Source organism: Coturnix japonica, chromosome 10 (genome assembly GCF_001577835.2).
Source record: "Coturnix japonica isolate 7356 chromosome 10, Coturnix japonica 2.1, whole genome shotgun sequence".
Taxonomy (NCBI): domain Eukaryota; kingdom Metazoa; phylum Chordata; class Aves; order Galliformes; family Phasianidae; genus Coturnix; species Coturnix japonica.
This window is the reverse complement of record NC_029525.1, coordinates 5,794,363-5,818,629: the sequence shown is the minus strand read 5'-3', so window position 1 is coordinate 5,818,629 and position 24,267 is coordinate 5,794,363. Positions and strand designations below refer to the sequence as shown.

The 24,267-nt window shown below is 40.7% G+C and overlaps 1 protein-coding gene across 5 annotated transcripts in view; it reads right to left on the bottom strand.

The window, feature by feature from the left end:
• Window positions 1-24,267, bottom strand: part of MYO1E (myosin IE) — an 80,905-nt gene that overhangs the window by 1,620 nt on the left and 55,018 nt on the right. For all 5 annotated transcript variants that reach the window (XM_015872387.1, XM_015872388.2, XM_015872386.1 and 2 more), the window contains exons 16-27: window positions 24,049-24,130; window positions 22,803-22,909; window positions 19,041-19,139; window positions 15,241-15,385; window positions 11,877-11,991; window positions 10,407-10,576; window positions 9,783-9,928; window positions 6,415-6,561; window positions 4,947-5,104; window positions 3,781-3,873; window positions 1,032-1,236; window positions 40-209 (exon numbers count right to left, since the gene is read on the bottom strand). In XM_015872387.1, coding sequence (XP_015727873.1) covers window positions 40-209; window positions 1,032-1,236; window positions 3,781-3,873; window positions 4,947-5,104; window positions 6,415-6,561; window positions 9,783-9,928; window positions 10,407-10,576; window positions 11,877-11,991; window positions 15,241-15,385; window positions 19,041-19,139; window positions 22,803-22,909; window positions 24,049-24,130 — 1,637 coding nt within the window. The remainder of the gene's footprint in view (window positions 1-39; window positions 210-1,031; window positions 1,237-3,780; window positions 3,874-4,946; window positions 5,105-6,414; window positions 6,562-9,782; window positions 9,929-10,406; window positions 10,577-11,876; window positions 11,992-15,240; window positions 15,386-19,040; window positions 19,140-22,802; window positions 22,910-24,048; window positions 24,131-24,267) is intronic.

Sequence of the window (24,267 nt, the reverse complement as noted above, 5' to 3'; positions counted from 1 at the left end):
ATGTACCTTCAAGGTGAATGCTTTTATACATTTACATACCTTCTTTGATGATATCAATCACGTCGTTGGCATTAAAGCTAAGTTCATCGGTGTCCTGAGCATCATATGCGTACAGTGCCCTGCACTGTGGTACCTGAGGCTTAGGTTTTGGCTGTGGTTTAGGCCTTCCTCCAGCGGGTGGGGGCCGGTTTGTAGACTGCCTGCGAACACTGGGGGGTCAGGGGTAAATAATATTAGCATCCTTCAGAAATTAAATGCACTTGTTAACTGTCACATAAAACCAGGCATTTAAGACTTGGACCACTCCCTATGAGTAAAATTAGGTAAGTACTTGGAAACAGCATGTCAAATGCATAGGAGAAAGCAGTGCTTAGACTGGAATGGAAATAAGTAAGTACTCAGGTCCTCACAGCTCACTGCCATCTGCAGTGCTGCAGCTGCCTTGAGCTGCCAGCAGGTTGTGTGTGCCTCAAGTGAATGTGCTGCCCTGGTGGGGCACAGCTGGTTCATGCTTCTACCTTTATAAGACTGGTGGAGAGGGGCCTGGTATCTGCTGAAAATGGGGCTGTGTGCCCAGAGCTGCAGCTTGTACTCTTTGCTGTTTACCCTGAGGAAATGGTACTTCATAGGAACAGTGTAGATAGAGAGCTTTTTATTTGCTTGGAAACTAGAAAGTGGCCCTGGGCTTTTAGGGATAGCATTTGGTTGATAGCTGCTATGAAATACCACATCAGATCTTTCCCTTCTGGATTAAATGTAATAAAGAAGATTCTACAGGTGTTTTAACAGCATTAAGTAGAAGGTATGGTGCCAGTTTAACATATTAAACTGCAACTGGTGCACCCTCATTCCCAAAGCTTTACAATTTGTGACTGAACATGTTTTCAGTCTGATGGAAGAGGAGTCCTTTCAGTGCAGCTCAATAGTCCTGATCTGGGCATCTACAGGAATGTTATCAGCAGTGAAGCTTAAGCACGTGGCACTACTTACAGAAATTTACTCTTCTTTCTCAGGTTTAATGTAAATCTTACCCAGCTGCTCCTTGGTCAGGTACTTTAAGAAAATCCAGGCTTTCTGGTTGCTGTGAGATCTTGCCTGATCCTCCTGACAGCTGCTGTGGTAAAGTTGGTCGTGTCATGTTGGTGTAGAGGTTCTTCTGACTGGCCTGCTGATTTGCTGGCATTTGAGGACGTAGTGCAAACTGTGGAGCATTTGTTACTCCATTTTGCTGATGACCTGGAAGTTAAATAAAGCATGAACACATCCAGTCCATGTAATGGCTCCACAAAGGTAACCCTTTTCTTGGTTTCTGGGTGATAACAAGGGTAAATATCTTGAGTTTGAAAACAGTTCCACCTATGTTTGAACTGCATGCAGGATCAGGGTATAAGGGTCTCCATCCTTTGCATTCCTAAAGCCCATACTGAGGAAAGGGGAAGCTGTGCTCAAAAACTGAGTTAGGCAAACTGGTATAAGTAAGTTTCCCCTTTTCCTCTGCTTATGCATGTTCAGAACTATGTTATCTATAGCCATCTCCATAAGACACCTGTAGACCTGGACATATCAGAATGCCTTGAGTTTGAATGTGTGAATAGAAATGTGTGAGTGAGCAAGTACAAATGTGAACACATACACATGTATAAACGAACACATGGATTTACATGCACATACACCTATATACACCTGTACACTCACATGTACGCACACTAAATTTGTGTGTGCATCTACATCTGTGTGTGTATGTGTGCGTGCTTATGTGTAAGTACGCATGTGCATGTGTGCATGCATATGTGTAATGTCTGTGTATACACACACTTATCTTTGGGCATTGCTCTGCTTACATACCAAAGCGCACGTGCAGAAGTATCCCCAGCACATAGCTGGGAAAGGAAGAGTCCCTAAGTCAGGGACAAAAAGTCTACTGCTACCAACTAAGAGGTTATGAGCCTGCAGTGTGTGCTTGTGGACAAAGCCAATGGTAGGCTGGGGTGCAATACAGGGTGTGGCCTGCAGGTTGAGGGAGGTTATCCTCACCATCCTCTGCTCAGGTAAGAAGCTGTGTGCGTGTGTGTATGTGTGTGTGTGTACCTATGCAGACCTGCATACATACGTGTAAGAGAAGTTGGGAGTGTATGCATGTGTACTGTCTGGACTTCTGCCTTTATATGTATGTGCATATCCACATAGACACAGATGTGCACATCAACAGACAAATACACACATGTGGAACACAATACACAGACATCTATGGGTACCTACTACATGCAAATATAAACACACATGTGACCATGCATGAACACAGACCTATATGCAGACCTAACTGTTTGTAACCTTCAATGAGGAATGTGACCATATCATTCTTCAGACTCCTGTAAAGTCCTGATCCCCTACAAGCAGCTCCTTCATCACGGTTGTTTTTTTACCTAATAATGGCTATTTTACAAAAGACTTTTGACTTGAGGTGTTCACGACAATTCTACTTACCTTTTAACCATAACATATTACTCTTGTGAATAGTGGTCAATTCAGCATTTAAATTCACTCCTCAGATTTTATTTATAACTGCCATGATCATCTAGTTCATCTCCACAGTAAAGTCAGGGCTCTGTCTTGCAGGACACAGCTGTAGGTTCTTTATTACCTGGGACTGACACACCTGTCCAGCAGCTGTCACACAGCCAAGCTGCAAGTGTACATCCACTGTACTTGGGACTTGAATACAAATCTGCATCCAGACCACCTTAACATAATGCAGATTTGAATTTGTCTAAATTTACAAGATGTCTTCAACCAGTAATTCTTTTTTGCTCTTTTTCTTGCAACTCTAAAACTGATGAGTTTTTAAAAATGCAAATGAAAAAAAAAAGTCTCCTTTTGCTTTATTTAATTCATCCTTGATGAGTATTCACTGCCTGCATTTGCAGCTTTTTCTATAGCCACAATGATTTCCCACTTTACTGGAATAGCTGCAGTTATTGCAAATCGTGCAGTCCTTTGTTTGACTCACACGGCTGAGGCTGTCAGTAGGATCAGGAGCTGGATAGGGCACTTGGTGACCAGGTTGGAGTACTGAGCTTCCACTCTTTCTTACTACTGTGCTTCTCCATAAAGAACAGCTGACTGACTTGAAGAGAATCTTTCATTTTGGACACAAAAACCCTCACCCAACAAACAGCAGGAAAAAAAATAGCCTGGGAAGTGGTGTGTCAATGGGATATTGTTCTTTCCTCTGAGTTCACAGGCTAAATTAATCGTATCACTTCAGGGCAGAAGTGAAACACCCTCATTACATCAATCCCACACAGAAAAAAAGCCACGTGTCTTGACTTACTGGCACAACTGATAGGGCTCAGCACGTGGATTACATGAAAGTTATTGTGTAACAGAGTAGGACAATGAGCCATAAATTGCATTCTGCTGTTTGTGGCCCTGAAAGCATTTTCATGTGTTGTGTCTTCGTAAATGTATGTATTTTGCCCTAAAATGGAAAGGGGAAAGGCCATGAGGTGAGCTTAGATTCAGCATCTTATACTCAGTGGCCAAACACAGCAGCATCTCTGGCCAGCTGCTATCCCCTGGGTGTTTATTTCTGCTGAAATACCAGCCCGATTGGTACCAGACTCCCAACAGCCTCCATAAACTGCCTGCACTGTATGATTCAATTAATAGTAAAAACTCTACTGTGCATTTTTAGTGGAGAAAAAACTTGCTAGATGGCAAGAGGAAAGCATAAACCTGAATTCTGAACTTTGCTGTAGACATGGGGCTAAATAAACTTACCAGGAGGAGGAGGTGCAGCTCTCATAGGGTAAGACTGAGCTTGAGACCTGCTAGAATTCCCTCTGCTCTGAGAAAGGTTACGCCTAGTAGGACCTGAAAGAAATGGCAACAGTCCGTTACTCTTTCATGATTCCATTAATTAGGTAAGGTCTTCTGGCTGCAAGGCTGCTCCCTCTATGGTCAGAGAGGCTGATCTTCAGGAATAATGCATGTAATGCCTACAGCGTTATCCACATTGTGCTAAACCTTTAGGTGCAACAAGGATGACTTTTAGGTGTTTTCTCCCTTTTGCGATCCAGTTCAGCCATAGGATATAAAGGTGTCTTGAGACCACAGAAAATGAGCCCCCAAAGACCATTAGCTTTAGGGCTTATTTTAGCAACCACTGACAGCTGGCACGGCAGTACTTAACTTTTGACTAAATCACTTTTGATCAACAGTTTCTCTGCACATATAAGTACATGTTTCCAGTCCTATGACACCAAGAAATTTCCCTGGGACAAAAGAAAGAAATAAATCTGAACTTGTCTAATAGTCCTCTCCCATTTGATGGGGAAGCAGTTCAGCAAAATGCTCCCACTGGTTAAAAGTTCAGTGTTTTATATTGAAAGGAGACATTTTCTTTCTTTTTTAATCCTCCAAGGAAACTGTACAGAAAATCCTTCCTTCTTCATTCTCTTCATCAAATCCTCTGAGTGCTGGAAGCTTCCAAGTGCACAATCAGTATGAGGAAAAGGTAAAACATAGAACTCAGACAGCAGTCTATGTGCAGTTCAGTCTCTGGTGATGCACAGGAGTTACTTCCTTTCTGCATCAGCTCAACTGTAGGGACAGCAGGAGCCCAGAGCAGTGACAAAGACTCATCTACAAAATGCCTGGTTAGCTGTGCTCTCTGTGCTACGTCATGAGTAAAAACCCAGATTGATTTTGACACAGGGAAAAAGAATCTCAGGCACTTCAGAAGCAGCTGTTATATATGGAAAGTAATAAGTATCAAAAAAACCAGAGCAGTAAGGAAATTTGTTGTATCATTATGATCTATAACTTGGATCTTATTTCCAGTGAAACAATAAATAAAATGCTGAGGCAAGAGGCAAGCAAGGAGAGAAAGGTAGACTCAACCTCCTCTGAATCATCACTAATTTCTAATGGAAAATCATACGTACGGGAATTCTTTGGTAGCCCCGGTCCAATGCTGATCTGTAGCACTTTATTGCTTGGTTTGAGAATGGCGATATCTCCTTGGCCTTGCATGAATTGCACTTGTCGAGAACCAGCACTGCTCCATGGCCCCCAGCTCTCCTTTTTCAACTTCACTTCTAGCCTAGTATAAGCCCATGGAAACAAGAAAAGGAAATAAACTAAACAACAAAATGATACAAAGCAACTGTGTGTCAAATCAGGACAATGATGCTTGGCAGTAAATAACTTAGAGATATAAAAATAAGAAGTTCAGACTAAGAACCTGTATTCAATGAGTAAATAACCTGACATAAAACAATTAAGCTGCTTTTTTCCCTTCTCTCCTTGTGTTTTTCTTTACTTAAATAATGTTTTAGCTTTCCTGGTAAAGGAAGGAAGTTTAAGATATTCAGGAGAAGATAGAATGTATAATGAGCATTGAGGTACAATGTGCAAGGCTCTGAGCAACAGATGTGTCCACCATAAAACAGATTCAGGCACTGCCTCTTCATAAGACGGTACTGGAGCAAGCTAATTAGTGCTCCATTCCTAAACATCCTAAACATGCTTCTGTATATGCTATTAGGTGACTAATGCATGCTTTGTGTACATAGCTGGGGAGTGAAATTTTTGCACTCATCTTTATATATACACATGCATTCCTATTTCCCAGTATTTCCATACTGTCTGCTCTGCAATGTAATCAGATAAAATACATAATTATAGCTATAATGATACAATGTATGGGTTGCCCAGAAAAGCTGTGGATGCCCAACCCCTGGGGGTGCTCAAGGCCAGGCTGACCCTGGGCAACACAATCCAGTGGGTCCACCCTTGCCCACAGCAGGGACGTGGAACTTGGTGGGCTTTCATGTCCCTTCAAACACAAGCCATTCTGTGATTCTAACAAGCTACAAAAATCATGGTTTAGTTTTGGCAAGGTGCCACAAATAAATTATACTTTACACCAAAAAAAAAAAAGGTACTGACTTGAGATACCCCCCAGTGCACAGCAGTAGATGCTACAGGAACGTTCCAAACTTCAGTTGTCTTCCCCTGCCCCTTCACACTACAATAACCCTCTCAACTTTTATCATTCCTGCATACAAATCCAAGTCCTTCTGCTGCTCATTTCCTTCATGGTTAAGAGTATTAGCAGCTCTGACAGCACAGAGGTGCTCTGTGCCAGGCCAAAGGTGCAGACCATTGAGCCTGAGGTGTGTTCAATAGAACGAAAGCAACTCATCTGCGCACACAGACAGTGGAAAATGGCAGACAGCCCAGGTACAATCCTAACCCATGACACTGTGATGTGCTAAAACAAAGTCCAGGTCACTTGTGTTTTTACAGTGTGCTGCCTCTTCTAAATCAAAGCAGTGTCAGGAGCTCTGAAAGCAGCATTCATTTGTACTGTCAGTGAGAGCAAAGATTACTGAAAAAAACAAAACTCACGTATTGCTGAATTTCAGAGGTAGTTTTCCTTGTGTTTTCTCTTCATATCGTTTTGATAAGAGGCTTAAAAACTCAGTTTTGAAGACTGATTCAAGCAAGCTATCGTATTCCTGTTCATGTAGAATGAACATGTCATCCTGCATCGTGCTGAAAAGAAATGGGAAAATTTACCATTAGGAGTAAAACTTTACCAGCAAATACAGCCAGTATTATAATAAGATTTGCAAAGAACACATGGTTAACTTGTAACAACATAAAGTCGAAGCGGCATTAATAGCAGTCTTGTTTTCTGAGAACACCTTTTTTGATCAGCTGGTAGTTGACTATCTGAAGTAATCTATTCTGTGACACGGGAAAGATACTTGGCCATTTTACAGTTATCACTGTACCATAAGAACATGTCACGTTAAAGTCACAGTAAAGTCCATCTCTTCAATAATGCCACAATTTGGAATTAGAGATGAATTGGAAGGTCTCTAACCATAAAGTTAGTCTGAAACCCAAAGCAAGCAGCTCCTGAATGCATGCTCTGAAGTCTCCATTGTCTTTAGCTTGACGTGGTTACACAGCATAGAAGTCAGACATGCTGGGATCCACTGCCATCACTGGGCCGACTCCTAGAGAAAAAGCTGCAAAATGTTTCTGCCCTCCCAGTCCCCTCTTGAGTTTTAGCCAGGATCACTGTTATTTCATCACGCTTATAATTTGTCTATACATTTATCAGTTTTCCTTTTAAGAGCATATTGCCACAGTTCCTAGCTGTAACTACGTTAATTCCTGTCTGTTTCTGCACTGTCTCTCAAAGAAGGTATAAACAAAGCTTTCCAAAGAAAACCAAAGCTTGGATATGGCGGGTTGGGTTTGTTGTTCTTTGTTGTGTTTTTGTTTTTAAGAGTTTGGAGGTTTGGTGCATTTTTTTAACATGTCTCTGCAAAACAGTTTCACTTTTTGCAGCCATGCCCACCCCTCCCTACCTCCTTACCCCATGACTTGAACAGCGTATCAGGAACCAGAAGATATTCTGGTTCTGCTTGCTGACACCTCAGTAAACTACCTGTACTCTGAAGCCGGCTGCTGTCCCATAGGCTGCACCCACGGAACAAGGTCACTGCATGGGAGACAAGAAAACGGGGCCCCTCCCGTCCTCCCATCCCTTTCTGGCAGATTCATTTCTGACTTCCTTTGCTTTTCAAGGTCTGAGCTGCAATCCCCATGCAGCTGCCTGAGCACCAGTGCCAGAAACCCATGTGCCATGGATGAGATGGCGTAGGGCTTTGGCCATGGAGCTGGGAATTGCTTAACCTTGTCACAGAGCAGTTGTCACAGGCACGGTGCTCTCACCAAATGGAGTACAAACAACTTAAAAAACATTGGATATTGATAAATATTTGAGACAGAAAATGTATGGCTCCTTCTCATGGTTTTCCAGACCACTACAGGGTGTCTGACCTCAAAGCTCCTCTGCTGCTTCATCAACTCACTTTGCCAACTTAACACTCGTTCTAAGACTGGACTAAATCTACCCGACTCCTGTGGACATAAAAACATCTGTGAGATCATCACAGGATTTTTCATTTTTTTTAAGAGAAGAAAGCTGAAAACAGGAAAAAGAAACAAAGTTACAAACATGACCAGCAAGCTCCAAGAGTCACCACTGAGGGAGAAGCTGCCAGTACTATTTCTAGCAGCATTATTCACAGCTGCCGATTCAAAAAAACCCCAAACCTACAATTGTTACTCTAAAAAGCCATTTACAGCAAGGCTGCTATTACTGCAGATACTCCCTGCAAGCAGCCAAGCCCCCTATCGCAGCACGCTCCAAAGCTCAACTCGTGTGAATCTGAAATTAACCATGTTAGTTCGTGCTACAGATTTGCTTCCATCTCATCTTCACCTGCAGTTGGTAACATCAGAAAATACAATTTAATCGCAGTGATTTATTTCAATACATCAGACATCACCCACCAAGTGGAAAAAAGAACCATCTGTTTGCACTTCTTTCCAGAGATCTGAAAGGTTTGGCTGGATTCAGACTTAGCATTTCTTCATAGTTTTCACTCTTTTTCTCCCCTAACAGTACACTACAATCTTGGTAATGCTAAAAGGTAAATTAAGCCTTAATTGAGGAATTAAAGGAAGTTTAAGCTCAGAAAAGTTTCAGTTTCCCATCACAGTCTGTCTGCCCTCGTCACCGATTTCCTATCCTAATTACCCAGCAATTAACACTTGGAGCCTGCTCTCTCGTTTTCCTCACACAGCTGGTTTGCCTCACTGCTCAGTATTCTTTAAATACAAAGGTGGTAAAATAAGAAAGTTTTCTGACCATCCTTTTTAATGTATCTACTGTAGCCTACAAATCCCTCCAGGTATTGTGAGTACCTATTTCCTTTATTCAGAATCAAAAAAGAATTTCATATCACTGCTAGAAATGCTCCACACTGTCAGGTATGAAAACAGAGTTCTGAGATGAATGCTGTGTTCTACCACTACCCATTTTTAATACAAGTTCACCCAACTTCTTACTCTGAAATCTTTACAATTGTATGGGAAAGAGTGTATGAAACTACAAGTGAATTACCTACTTACTATTCAAAATAGCAATAAGAAACATAAGAAAGTAATGTAAAATCATGACCTTTGCTACCGTTAAGCAAATCTAGAGCTTTAGTGGGGCTATGAAGGAGATGTGCAAGAAAAACCCAAGCCCTACAGCACTACCCAGCCAGCCGTCCTATTTTTTGCTCACTTGGCAAAGAGTCTGACTTTATAATACTGTTGGGACATCCTGTGTCACTGCTTATCAGATGAACTGTAAAGCTCAGTAATTTACTGTTTCTAAAAACATCAGCAAATTTCCACGAATAGTGGCCATACTCAATAAGCTGAACACATTCCAAACTGGGCAGCTGAACTTTAAAGTTCAATTCCTTCAGTAATTTAATCTGTGATGTAGCGTTACCTGCTCTGAGCACATGTCAATACTGCTGAATATTCTGCCTTTCTTGTGTATGGGTGCATCTATCCAATCTTACCTCAGTGTATTGTGCATGAGTTTCTAGAGAGAAATGCAAGAATCCAGTTACCCTCTGCCCCCTTCTGTTTAAAATATATTCAGTCTACTACTCTAATTAAAACATAGCGTTGCTGGAAAAAATAACAACTACTTTAATAAGAAAATGTTCACTAACATAAACGCCTGTTACTGCAGGATTAAGGCTGGGAATGAAAATAAGTTCAGCTTTCTGTTTACAAGAGTCAATAAATACAGCTTATGAAATACACTCTTCATCAATCAACATATTTCACATATTTCATGCTATTCTACACAAATTTCTCTGTCAGCGGAAAGCCGTGTTCAACATACCGACCTTAGAGAAACAGAAAGAATTCTCTCCAGTTCCATCCTTCTCTTTAAGACCTCCTTTACTTGGCCTTTCTCCGGGCCCTGCTTTACCTTTTCACGCCCAATAAGGTATATGCACTTTGGAGTGAGGACAAGATCTCGCTTCACGCTCTGAAACACAAAGACATTTGAAAATACATAACTGTGCAGCAACTGATGCTCTAATGTCACAATGCTGTTCCAAGGGTGTAAGTAATGTGATTTGGGCCAAGTCTTTGGTTTGAGCTGGGGAGTGGGAAGGAAACACTTGATTTACTGACATGCATAACCCCGGAATCAAGACTGCGTTGTATTGTTTTAAATAGCTTTTTCCCCCTCAACTTCCTTATAGAGAAATCCCTAAGATTTCCTAACAGCTGCCTGCCCAGCAAGTCCCACTTGTCCTAAGAGAAGAAGTTTGAAAACAGCAACGTGCTCAGAGCAAGAGGGTGGGCTGCCTCCCAATGTCTTCTTTGGTCAAAGATTTATTTTTCAAGCTGCCATCCAAGAATTCTTTGGCACATGGGGAGTTTCTGTTAAGTGGTGGTAAAGACATCAGTATAGCACCCCAGCAGAACTCATTAATAGTGGATATCATTCTATAACCCACCTTAAATCGCCTGTCGTATTTAGTTACAGTGTCTGCAAAATCGATCTTCTCCCGTTTGCCCACAAACTGGCGCAGCTCTGGGTGGTCCTCCATGCCTATGTAATCTCCCACAAAGTTCCTGTTAATGCTGTTCCGCCTTCTCTCCTTCTTGTTCAGCAACAGATCCGATGCTTAAAGACAAAAAACAAACACTGATTAGTAGCACTTGCTAAAATTGGGAAATCTGTAATTTGAAATAGTGAGTGGTTTCAAACAGAACTTGGGGAACAAGCGATAACTAAACGGTTTATACAATGGAAAGGATAGCGAGATGCTGCTATAAACCCTTGTGTTAAGGATCCACATGATTATTAATTCATTCTTACTAAAATATACTGATGGCAGGCTTGGCAATTTTGATGAATCAAGAGTTCTTCTAATACCAGGGAAATTCCCTCCTACCAGTCTGGCTTTCTTTTAAGACCAAAGCACCAGACAGTCCAAGAATCGAATGCACCCTCAGCAAGTTTGCTGATGACACCAAGCTGAGTGGTGCTGTTGACATGGAGGAAGGAAGGGATGCCATTCAGAGGGACCTTGACAGACTTGAAAGCAGGGCTCGGGTGAACCTAATGAGGTTCAACATGGCAAAGTGCAAGGATTTGCACTTGGGCCAGAAGAACCCCAGGCACCTGTACAGGCTGGGAGGAGTGGTCCTTGAGAGCAGCTCGGCAGAGAAGGACCTGGGGGTCCTGATAGACGAGAGACTCAACATGAGCCAGCAGTGCGCTCTGGCAGCTTGGAAAGCAAATGGGATCCTGGGCTCCATGAGGAGAGGGGTGGTCAGCAGGGATAGGGAGGTGATTGTCCCTCTCTACTCAGCTCTTGTGAGGCCCCATCTGGAGTACTGTGTCCAGGTGTGGAGCCCTCAGTACAAGAAAGACAGAGAGCTGTTGGAAAGGATTCAGAGGAGGGCTACAGAGATGATCGGGGGCTGGAGCACCTCCCCTATGAAGACAGGCTGAGGGAGTTGGGCTTGTTCAGCATGGGGAAAAGAAGGCTGCAGGGTGACCTCACTGCAGCCTTTCAATACCTGAAGGGAACCTATAATCAGGAGGGGAGTCAACTCTTTGAAAGGACCGATAATAGCAGGACAAGGGGAGATGGTTTTAAGCTAAAGAGGGTAGATTTAGGTTGGATGTTAGGGGGAAGTTCTTTACTAGGAGAGTGGTGAGGTCCTGGAACAGGCTGCCCAAGGAGGTTGTGGATGCCCCGTCCTTGGAGGTGTTCAAGACCAGGTTGGATGGGGCCCTGGACATTCTCGTCTAGTAAACATGGAAGTTTGGTGGCCCTGCCAGGCAGGGGGGTTAGAGCTTCATGGTCCTTGAGGTCCCTTCCAACCCGGGGCATTGTGTGATTCTGTGGTTGGACTCAATGGCCTTGAAATTCTTTTCCAACCTTAGCAATTCTATGATCACAAGTAGGGCTTACCTTCTTCTCTCATTTGTACGTATTTTTTCCTGGCCGCATACTTCCTCCATGCCTTCTGGATGGCCCTGGCATATCCATCATACTTCCTCTCCCTCATCTCTTCTAACAAAAAAAGCTGCACAAAAAGACATCAAGGTGAGTCAAAAATCTTACAAGACAATTTATCAGGAAGAAACTTTACATTCAACTTTCATATGCATTTCACTCCAGTTCCAAGCTGGTCCTTCTACTACAACCAATCAGTCTTGCAGAAGAAACTATCTGTGCAAGGCGAAATACAGTGTGCTGTCATCCTCTTACAACTTTCTTACTTGTCTGTACTTAATACTGTTGAGTCCATTGGCAACATTTTTCCTTAGCACTGATGTTTGTAGGCTGGCTGTGGAATATATAATTATGATCATACATGAACACTTCAACTTCCAGAGTCGGGCCAGAGAAGAAGACAACCTTCCTCTGGTAACATGATAATGCCAGGCCCCACACCAGTCTGAAGACCCTGAAACACATCACCAACCTTGGCTCAATTATCCTGCCACACACACTGTATAGTGCAGATCTGGTGTCTTTTGACTGCCAGCTGCTTGGGACAATGAAAGGTGGGCTGCATGAGCAGCATCTTCCTAGCAATCAAAAAAGCACAGGTAGTGGTGATGACTATGTTGAAGAAGAGAGTTTTGTAGCTGAGAATTTGCTCTATCAAATAGCGTTACTGTGTGCTCTTTGTATTTGCTATAGTTTCTGTGGAAATAAATAGGGGGCGTTACTTTTGGAGCTACCTACATAGCTCTCAACATTAGTAAATGCAGGCATATCAAGGAGTGAACTTGACCTTCAGAATCCTTTGCTTACCCTGCTGCTAAATCATGCTAATCTAGAAAAAACGTTGTTCATGCTGATCTTAAAAAGGAAACTTGATCTTGTGCAAACTATTTCTGCAGGGCCTTGCTTGTTTTTGCACAAAGTTATTTATTCAGGTGTTTGATGGAAATGTAAATAATGAAGCCTTATTTCTGCCACCCATAAAACCTTATTTTACAGCTGGAAAATCTCCATTTACAGATACTTAAAAAAATAACTTCACAAACACACGAGCCCTGGATAGTGTTTCCATAGAGAGGCATAACTGTTCCTGATGCAAAAAGTTCTTAAGTCTGAGCCATGGCATGATCAAGCCTTGTCTAATTCAGCTTAACTCTGAACGTGTAATTTATTTCTCTAACAATATTGCTAGTTGCAAAACATCAGTGCAGACCAGCCTGTCACATGGAGTTCAATGTCAGAGTCTCAATTAAGGAAGTTTCACAAAAACATCAAGTTAACAGGATTCAGTAAAACGTGCACTACAAAATACTGAAGTAAAATTTCTTTCCTTACATATTTTATATATGTATACATATAGATATACACACACACATAAAACAGCCCCCTTCCCCTTACACCGCTGAGCAAACCAAGTTTTTTTCCTCTAGGTGCTTTCTTTCTGATGGAAGGCATTTACTATTTCAAAAGTGCTATGACACCAGTCAATGTTTTAGTAACATGGGAGATTTCTCTTTGACACTAAAAGATCTAAATTAAGCTTTAGAATAATTACTTCACATTTTTCAACTTAAAATGAAAAAGGCCATAACTATTCCTAGTATTCTTAATTAAATCTGCTATTAAGTAGAGGATGGGTACCAGCAAACATTTTAAGCCCTTTCTCTGGAGAGGAGGGGGGAAATAAAAAAAGCAAAATAAAACAAACAGGAATAAGTCCCAGCCCATTTGCGAAAACAAGGCTGCTGAAAATCTGTGCTCTTGTAATTGGGAATATACCAAAGCTCAGGGCCTCCTCAGCAGTCAGGGAAGTTATTTCCTTTTAGCTTATTTCATAATAGTTAAAAACTGGATTGATTTTTGCATAAGAGTAAGATTAAGAAAACAGCCATTATACAAATTATTTTGTTATGGATATGAATAATTTCATGGTGAAAACAGTAAAATCAGATTTGCTGCAGTGTAAAATAACCAACCGGAAGATGCTGTTTAAGTTGCTGATTCTGTTCTCCTGCCCTTACGAGCAGCTCAGTAAGACAAAGAGCTTCTTCACCAGAAAAATGAACTTGCCACCACCCTGTCATAAACCTGAGGTGATCAGCAAAGGACTACATGTCCCAGATGCTGCCACAAGACGAGGCATCAAAGACACACATCCAGTCATGTCCAAGGTCATAACAAGGAACATGTAAGCCAAAATTCTCTGAAATCTTAGGAAATAAATCATGACCTGTGCTATGCTGGAAGGCAAACAGAGCTCACTGTTACCAACCCTCTGCAGTTGGTAACTAAGGTGCATTGATTGCAGTGACTAACTAGGATTAATCCTATATTAGAATTTCCTGTTTGGCCAACATGCATCCAAGCACCCTACACCACATACTTTATTATTACAAATATGTCTTGCTCAAATGACAGGGATGTTAAAGCACTGCTTTTCCTAAACAACTGAGACTATCTTTCTGACTCTATTCATGGTAGAATTAATTTTGGTTATGACTCTGAGGAAGTGTTATTTTCCCTCTGGGATCTTGCTGTGCGATTGGGTAGAGAAGTATTGGCAAAGAAGCATTTATCTAAAGGAAAATGACAGAAATAGAAGCGTTCTGCTTTTATTTTGATGTGTAATTTAAGGCAACGTACTAAGAACCCACCTGACAACCAGAAGGTATTTTACTAAGCAAGCCTGATTGCTTCTGATAGATGAGGAATTCATGATGGTAAATAAAGCATACTTTCCTTCCTTGACAACTTTCCTGAATAATTAAATAACAAAACTGTTCCAACGTTTTGTGCAGTTGAGCAGCCACAGGATAAAAGCAGCCTTAATACGCCTACCTAATGTTTCTGAATGGGATCTCTAGTTAGCTATTCTTCAACACTGCTTTACTCATATATTTGGGAGCTTTTCTTTTCAGCAGCAGCTCTTATCCTTTGAAAAAGACCAGTTTGCTTGGGCAAACAGCCACACGTGTGTTCTCACGCCATATTCCTTCACGTGACAGATTCTGATGGAATGTCACCATGTGCAACCTGACACCAAAGCATCTTTATGTGTTCCATCTCTTCCTCCTGATGTATTTAATGTTCCTTATGTAAGTGTCAAATTGATATATAAGGATGTACTGCACCCATCGCAGAAGTGAGATTATAATGTCTACTGTACCCACCTCCTCAAAGCATCTGTAACAGCCCTGCCCAGGATGACTTACATTCTGATGCTCCTCCCATCCTAGCAGATAAGCTGTGCATCACTGAAGCAGGAAGTTCATCTATTTTAGCAAAAGCCCATACTTATAGACTCGTGTCCTGCCACACTTACAGACTCTGGAGCTTTGATGAAGACTTTGGATTTCCCAAGTTGGTATTGATCAGGATCCATATTGACTGACTGAAGTAGGTGGAGAACTCCTTGCTTCTCATCTCCTTTCCAGGAAGGCCAAGTTGCTTTGGTCAGGATGGCATACCTTAACCCCCAAGGAGAAGAAAACATTAAAGTCTGACATCAAACTTCAGCGGAATACCACTGACTCTTAGTCAGATCACACTGGGTACGTGTTTGCCCCCTTGGCAGGATTTACAGAAGCTCAGAGTGCAGGAAGAAGCAATACTGTGTTATTTGCTTAGTAAGACCAAACAGCTGCAATGAGAAGGGCAAATGTCCAGGAATCTCCCATTTCCAGATCCTAAGATACTATTTGGTAACTGTAGTGGTTAATTTCAGAAAGTTTTGTTCTAATCCAGGGCAAGGTTATTTACCAGCAATGATTATGGTGCAGGTTAAATACTTCCTTATCCTTGGTACACTAGACTCCTTCCCAAGCAGATGACCAACTTCCCCCTTAAGCTCTTCTGTCTTCCTTACTCTTACAAAGGCTTTCTGTGTCTCTAAGCAAGTAGACAGGCTCATTCTCCTAACCCACCTGTTCATAACAGCTGGTCTGCATGTAGCAAGGAGGCATTCTTGGCCTTAACCCATAAAGCCTTTGGCTGAGCATCTGCTACAGGAGGGAAGATCCTGTGATGTTGGTGCTATCTGGAGGGAACGCTGAGATGAGCTGACCATAAAAAAGAGCTATGGAATGAGGTGGGGAAGTGCTGTAATACCACGCATTTGATAAGCGAGTAGCCTTCTATCTCGTGATACTTTCTTTAAGCCTTAGAAACGAGGGAGATGCCAGGTTACAGCTCCTTCTGAACTGACCACTTTTTCATGCTTAACTTGCTCTTTCGGAACTGACAGATTTCTTGTTATCCTGCACACTGAGAAGAGCTGATGGGCTTTAGCTGCATCGGCGTGCCTGGGGATAACTAACTTCTCTAGCAGTAGCTATTTAAACTCCTCTGGCAGAGACTGGAGAACACCTAGGGGTGTTCTAGCAAATTTTCCCCCGCAGATCTTCTGTTCTTTAACCTTGACTCTTTTATTCAGATTGCAGTAAGAGTATTTGAGTCATACAGACTAAATCATGCTAATTAGTGCAACTGTTCGATTATGTAAGTAAGTGATAGAGTATGGAGTTCAGTTTGTTGTCATTCTCAGGTAGAAAGATGTAGGCAGCTTCTAATAAGATGTTCAGAAAAATCACAGAAGGAGTTGTAAGAAAATTAATTCAGGAAATGTTCATTTCTCATTCTTACCATACCTAAAATGTTATCGAGCCACAACCAAGAAGTACTGTCATGCAACTTAAACAGCAATACCACATAAAGACAGAGCCCTACAGCAACTGCTAAAAAGGGACATACCACAAAAATAATTCAAAAAACCCACTGAATGCCATGTACATGAAAAGAAAAGGTTAACATGTATAGTTCAGTAGTCTAGACTCATGTTATCTTGTTCAACTCCATCAGTTATCAAATGCTCAGATACCAGCAGGATGGTGTAACAGAAGTAGCTCTTACGACATCTTAAATATAGATGTACATGGCACACAATCTGTTTACAGATCATGTAAGTTATTTTTCAGTATTTATGGGATAGAGAGATGCACGGTGGTAAGTAGGAGTTGTATATAAACTAACTCCCAGCTTATTTAAGGGACTCTTCTGCAGGTTCATTGTGTGTCTCCAACAATACAGTTGTACAACCAAGTCTGAATATGAAAGAGCTTCAGTTAAAAAAGGCAATCAAAATCGTGCAACCTTTCACACAACAGAAGTTGATGCTACATTTCAGCACGCTGTAAATTCTTTCCTATCCTATCTTCTGAGCTCTGAAGGAGGGCATTGGGAAAAGACTGAAGTCTTTTATTGCTTAAGTAAAGTTAATGAAGACAAACTTCATATAACTGATGGTTATGACAAGTCTACAGGGCAGAAAAAAGAGCATAATATGCACCCATTAAGCATAAGCTCTAGAATTTAACATTTCATCTGCATCAATCCTATCATTGTCCATAGCTGTTTAGGAATGAATAGCATGCTTCTGCAAGTTACTTTTGCCTCCTTCCCTTTAAATGGCTCACACTGATACCCATTATCTAAGTCTGTCAAATTTACATGTAATCTAAGTTTATGGGGGCTTTCAGCATACTGTGTACTTAAAATGCTTCTGAAACAATTCCAAAGTCACGATCACTGAAAACAATTATTATAAATTCACAGTAGGCAGTTAATTCTACTTCTAAATACAGGACTATGGAGTTCAGCTTTCAGACTGGTTATGCTCTGAAACACACAAGCCTTTTCAGTGCCTTTGGCTTTTTGCATGCAAACATAAATCTCACACATAAGTCTACTCAGTCCTGAAATCTCCACTTACATTGAGCTGCCAATGAGCCCCCAATGAAAACAAGTGCACAAACATGCATTTCCTGACCATCCCATGCCTCAGCCCACTTCTACTCACACTGACCCATGGTGTCAGAAAAGAGTTTGTTCTCTGGATGTTAGGGAACTGTAAATTGAAAGGTGGCAGGAAAGGTTTTACTTGTAACAAAATGTAAAATTTAACAACACTGATTTGAAACAAACAAATTCCACAGAGAATGGTTTCAGCTCATTGTGGATCTCTGCATGTGAAGTGTAGTGATCTGGTCACCCTCCAGAAGCACCACGTGGCTTTCCTCTGTGCAGACCTTTCTAGGCTTGCACAGCTCTCACGATCAGTTTTCAACAGTCGCTAGGCCAGACTACAACCCTAATATTCATTACTAATCTGTTGTTCTTTCTTTGTAGTAACCTTCGTGTAAGGTTCTGTCATCTGAAGCACCTTCACATTTAATGACTGGGCTTGAAGATAGTGGAAAAAAAATGATTAAAAATTATCCCATGATTAAAATGGAGTCCATACCTTAAGGTATTTTAGGACTGTTTATTACTAGACATTTAGAGCCCTCTGTATTGTTATAAAGTACACAAAGTACCATCAGTGGCTTTGTTCTGTGCCACCTGCTGAATCATCCTGCATGCCTTGGAACAACTGATCGGGCTTTTTTATTTTCTATTTGAAAATAGATTTGATTTCCAACAAAAGCTGAATTGTCATATAACATCCTGGTCTGAGCATTATTTAGGTGCATGTCTCAACTTTCTATAATAAAAAAAGAGACTGAACATCACCTAAATATGGAAATCGCTTCCATTTAATAGGATTCAGTAGCTAGTGAAGGTAGTTAATCCATTTCAACAGCTGGTGCTAAGACACTGAAATGAGGATTTATCTCATTGCTTTCATTCTGTGAGCAGCTGCAGCATTTGGTTGTTACCATTTCCAGCTGTTTAAACACCAGCAATTTAAGCTAATAGGTTACTCTATTCACTGAAACTGTTGAATGATGAGCATATATTTCTTTGCCTATCCTCTGCCACCGCGAAGGAGCAGCTGGAGAGCGACAATAACTTTTTAAACACAACTTGGTACCCAGACCCTTGGATTCCACAACCATAGGGCTCCCAACACTCCAAGAACTGAGGCCTTCAGCACGTTTAGTGGTAAGAGGAAGGATTTTAAAGACACAAGGAGTCTTTTTTCAAAACCTCTGCACAGCCCAGACCTTTAACAAGGGAAATAATAACAAGAAAAAGTGGGAAATGAGAAGCTTTCAGAACTCACAACTTTTCTTTCTTCATGATGCAAACAAGTGCTCGGTAGTACTTCAAATTAGTATCACTTACCTCTGCAAAAACTTCTTGAAAACCCTCCTGTAGGCATAGCCAGCCCTTCTTACGCGAATATTTTCTTTCAGACCTAAATATTCCACTTGATGTTTTACCCTGTGGACAAAAACAAAGCAAGATTTGTAATCAATTTTATTTCAGCATATTTGTGGATCAAAGTATTCTTATTAACATCCCACCTGTAACTCTAAAATTAATGCATAGGTACATGAGATCTATTTATTCTTGCACACTGCGTGGCAAAACCACATTACTGAAATATACAGCAACTTGCCTTAGCGTTCTTTTTGGAGCGTATCTCCCAGGTAATTTACGTACAAATTTCTTCACTAATGTCCATATAAGACCAAGTAATTACCTCCACAATTACACAGCTGGTATTCAAGGCAATGGGAAATTATGATTTTTAATGTAGCTTTTATGTATGTTTCACATGCCCCAAACAGGGACAGCTGCTCACAGCTCAATTTTGGCTATTCTGGAGAAGGAACACATCTGAGGACTGGAGAAAGCCCCAGATGCCAAACTTGTACCACACAAAGAATCAGATGCAAGAAATTCTGAACAATGTATTAATGACAAGCTAGCACTGTAGCAGACCATTCCATGTTGCAAAGGGAGGATTCAAGGATAGGCACAAGACTTGCAGGAGTTCCCGGTAAGCCTGCTCATGGATGCTTCAATCTGAAACAAACACTGAGCTGGTACAAGTCCACTGAAAGTGTTAATGGCTGTGGAGAGGCTGCTGTGCACACAAACTGAAACACGGTCATCCCCAGACCATTACAGCTCCCTCCTGCTAAATCCTTTCTTTAGGACTCTAAAACAGGGAACAAGCATTTCCCCATAAATCTTGAGGCCGAAAAGCAGCTAAAGAACTTCCTTTTGGCACCTTTTCCTCTTTCTGGAGCTGTGGAACATATTTTCTCTTCCTTCTTCCATATCCTCCTAGCCTACTTTTTAATGCATGGAAATTTCATTTGAAGAATTTCACTCAACTTTGCTAACAGCGTGCAACTCTTGCTGTCTTCCTTTGCATTTCCTTAATTACCTCTTCTAAGTCACACGGCTGGAAGAGGCAACGTCAGCTTTTCATTCTGAGTTTGAAATGCTGCGTTCAGGGGCTCCACCGCCCTCAGTTTTGTGGCAATGTTTTTGTTTTTCCACCTGGGACAAATTCTGGGAGCTTCACTCATCAGTTACAAATAGGAACTGTTATGAGCTTAGTCCTGTACATTTAATGGTATAGAACAGAGAATAACATGGAAATATAACAGAGAATTCACATATAATTTCATTTTTTTAAAAGTGAGTCTGTAAGGAAACACGTCATCTTAATCCAGTTTTAATTACCGCTTCTCTGTTTACAGGAGATATTTCCAGCCTTGCAAACCCTCTGGGTTAATTCCATGTTATTTCTCCAGCTATTCTGAAATGCTGAATTTCAATATAATGTGCACAGCCTGGTGATTTTTCTGTTTTTTGGTAGATAAATTCTTTTCACATGACTCGGTAGAAAGGGAAAAACCTTCTGAAGTCCCACACCACAACTGACAAAACCCTTTGGTTATTTCTTACTTTAAGGAGCACTGATCAGAATTATTTAACGAGATGCTGCTCTTTTATCTGATAACTAAAATGTCGCACATCTTAATCTTGCCGTGTTCAAGGAACGAAGTATGTTTTGTACCCACTCCAAGAATCCTGGTACAGTAACAGTAGAAAATTTATGGACAAAAATACACTTTCCTGTTTATAGCTTTTCCCTCCTATTCACATCTGGAATAATGCACTGCACCAACACTATTACTCCCTTTTTCTTAGTGTCCTGCCAGTATCAGCATCCAGCAACAGAGAATTTGAGACATTTTTCTGTTTTTCCTTTTCTTTCTGAGAAAAGACGCACTGAAAATCTCCCTCCAGGCATCAGCCTTAAGCAGGTCAGGGTCTGGGAATTCAGCTAATGCAGCAATTCTGAATACAAGTCCAAGCGACTACGCCAGGAGCTGAACAAAAACACATTTCAAGGAACACCCCAATTTTCAGAGTAAGCCTGATATTGTACAAGGTTTAGATATTACACAAGGTCTGTCTTATAGTGCAAAATATTCTGAAATTATTCAACAGTTGTAGAAAGCTGGAATGATGTGGCTTCTTTAAGCACAAGGATGGGCTTTGTGAAGCTTTTTCCTCATTCACAAACACTTTCATTTCATTCACATTCATTAAATGATCACAGAAGAAAACCAAAGCCACCAACCCAACACAGCAGAATACCCCATACACACATTCAGCTGTCATTTGTCTTTCTCACAGCAAAACTGTGAAAGTACAAAATTAAACAAGCTGAAGTTTGAGTTGAAATGTGCATATGCTTACATCTCTTTTCCTTGGATATGCCACTATTTGACGTATAATATTTGAGAAATTGCTTGAATAGGGACAGAGTGTTAGTATTTTCAAGTGGGGATTAAAAGTTACCATTATCGTAAGAACTGATTCCATTTTAGTTGAGTTTGATAACACACAATCCTTGTATTTAATTATTTTAGCATCAGTAGCTGCCGTTCTTACCAAATATCACCCCCATTATGTGGGGAAAAAACTGAAATCTTGCCTATTTTTACTCCAGAATCGGCTTCCTGAAAGCCGCCCTTTCGTCGGACTGGGTTTTTGTTTGTTTGTTTCACTGGTTTCCTAGCAACAATTTCCACAATAAAAGGCCTATTTTCCAATATGTAAATGATTGATTTTAACAGCCCTCCAATGTACACGTTTTTTACTCCACTACAAGTTTTAGGCATACTTTCACTTGAGTAACTTTTCTCCCAGTGTTAAAGTGGAATTAAGTGGTGCACAGCAGAATTTTAAGGGGTGGGAAGGGAAGGAAAACTTAAGAGAAAGGATCTACATTTACTGCCAAGACCTAAATGACACTTTCAAGGGGCAGCCATGATTGTGGCTTCTGTAAATGCTCTACATCTGCATGTAATTGTGCTGGTCTGTGTGCCAAATGGCAGGAAGTGAATTTTGGTGTGCTGTTGATGTGGTCAAGAATGTTCTTTATCAGACTTCACAAATTGTTTCACTGTGATTAAAAAAAGAACTCCACACTGCAAACATCAGCACTTTTACCACTACAAAAAGTACTTATGTATGATTAAAAATGTTTAGTAACGTACCCTACCTCAGTGTGAAATAGAAGAGCATCTCTTTTTAAACTAAAAAATAATACTAAAAAGTACCATATGCTTAAAGATGCCTTAAAGCAAATGCAATCAACCAAAGACTTAGACATGAATCCAGTGTCTGTATAATCACCTGAGATCAGTCTATCAATTTCTCTTTGAAGAGATAGATAACAGAACTTGAAATTCAGTAAGTAAAAAACAATAGCAAAAACTATATTATGTCATTTTATATAATATGCATATATATATGCTATATATATAATATATGTGTCATGTTTTCTCTTTTTTTTGTGTGTGTGTGATTTTTTTTGTTCATTTCATGAAAGTAAATTCAGACACCCTGCTGGATTTCTGCTACCCAATAAAAGCTGTTTTCAAAAGCATGAAGCAAAAGTCAGGATTAATTTAGAATTATTTAGATTTAGGAGAGATAATTTCTGAAGGCTTTTAGACTATCCAGTTCTATTTGTCTGTGGGTTATATGATTAAAAAACATGATTTTTTTTAGCTTTGTTTTTTTCCTTGGACTCAGTGCTCGTTCCTATCACACACTCTTGCTTATTCATACCTGCTCTCCTCCCAGTCTCGAGGTTTCTTGGTCTCATTGGGTTTGATGCAGCGGATGTAGTGTGGTGTGCACTTCATGAGGGTGCCAACAAGATCATTTGCTTGTTTCTGTAAAATTAAAGGAAAACATTATAGAAACAGAGGTGAACAAAGTAAATCCTCTGAGAGAGTTCTCAGGGTATCAGCCCTGTGCTGATGATCCACGTGGCTTGGGTTCTTCTCCAGAAAGGCCGAAGTGTCCTGGGACAGTATGTAGCAGTAACAGAGCTGAGCTTTTAGCATATGAAGGCTATCAACAGACAGTCACTTATTTCTGTGTAAGGTACGAGGGAGGAATTAAAAAAAAAAAACAACAACTCAGTCAATAGCAAAAGTATGCAAAAGTAAGGAAATCATTCCTTTTATTATTTTTATACTACTGGATAGTTTTCTCCTGTTCCACTAATCATTTTCCCCTATCATGTTATTCTTTCTATTTAAAACTAACGCACACTGGTCTCTATGAACATGTTTGTAAAAGATGGATAAACACATCCAATGAAAAGTCATCACCTTCCACCAGTCTCTCAGGAAAATATTAGCATTAAATAGAAGTCCCCATTATCTCCAGCTATGTAATACAATATATTTTATCTACTATACAAAAATACAGAGTGGTGAGTATGGGGAATGCGTCCAGTGGTTTAAACTGTAAGGCTGAAATATGAAGAAAGATGCTGAAAAAATACTGTTTGCAAAGTCTTCAAGTACACATAAATGTATGTTTTACAGCCAGCCTCAAAAAAAAAACCACACACACACACAAAATCGATGCTTGCCTTCTAACACTCACTGCCTTATCCAGCCCACGTTATGGTCAATAGAAAGACTTCTGTTGACTTCAGTGGGTGTAGGATCAGGCCCTGCTGCATTTCTGCACTATAAAGAGCCCAGTTATCTGTAGTTAATTGTAGGACATCAAGTGGCCGAGTGAAGGGGCTCATTCATCACGCACATGCAAAGACTATCACCACTGCCATCAATTGCTCATTTTGAAAATTCTGCACCATAAAATGCAGCTGAACAAAAGGTTTAATGAGCAGCAATGCTGGGCAGAACACGATTCTAACAACTGAAACAACGCAATGCTTTGCAAACACAGCACTGCTAAGTCTGGATAATAAAAACAAAGACTAACTTTCTTTTTAGTTGAGGTATCGTTGCACAAACTGCCACATTCATATATGCATATACAAGAACAGCCATACCTTGATTTTACTGCCAGCGGTGGTGGGACGACCCTTCTTGTCTACTTGAAGATTTTCAGGAAACAGAGCCTTTATAAAAGGCCTAGAAAAGAATTGGTACAGAAAGACAATTCAGTGCAGAAATGGAGAAGAATATGATGTAAAAGCTGATAGGCGAGCAGAATATAAATAGCTTTTTATATTAATCCAGAGTGCTATCAAATCTATTTTAAGATCAGT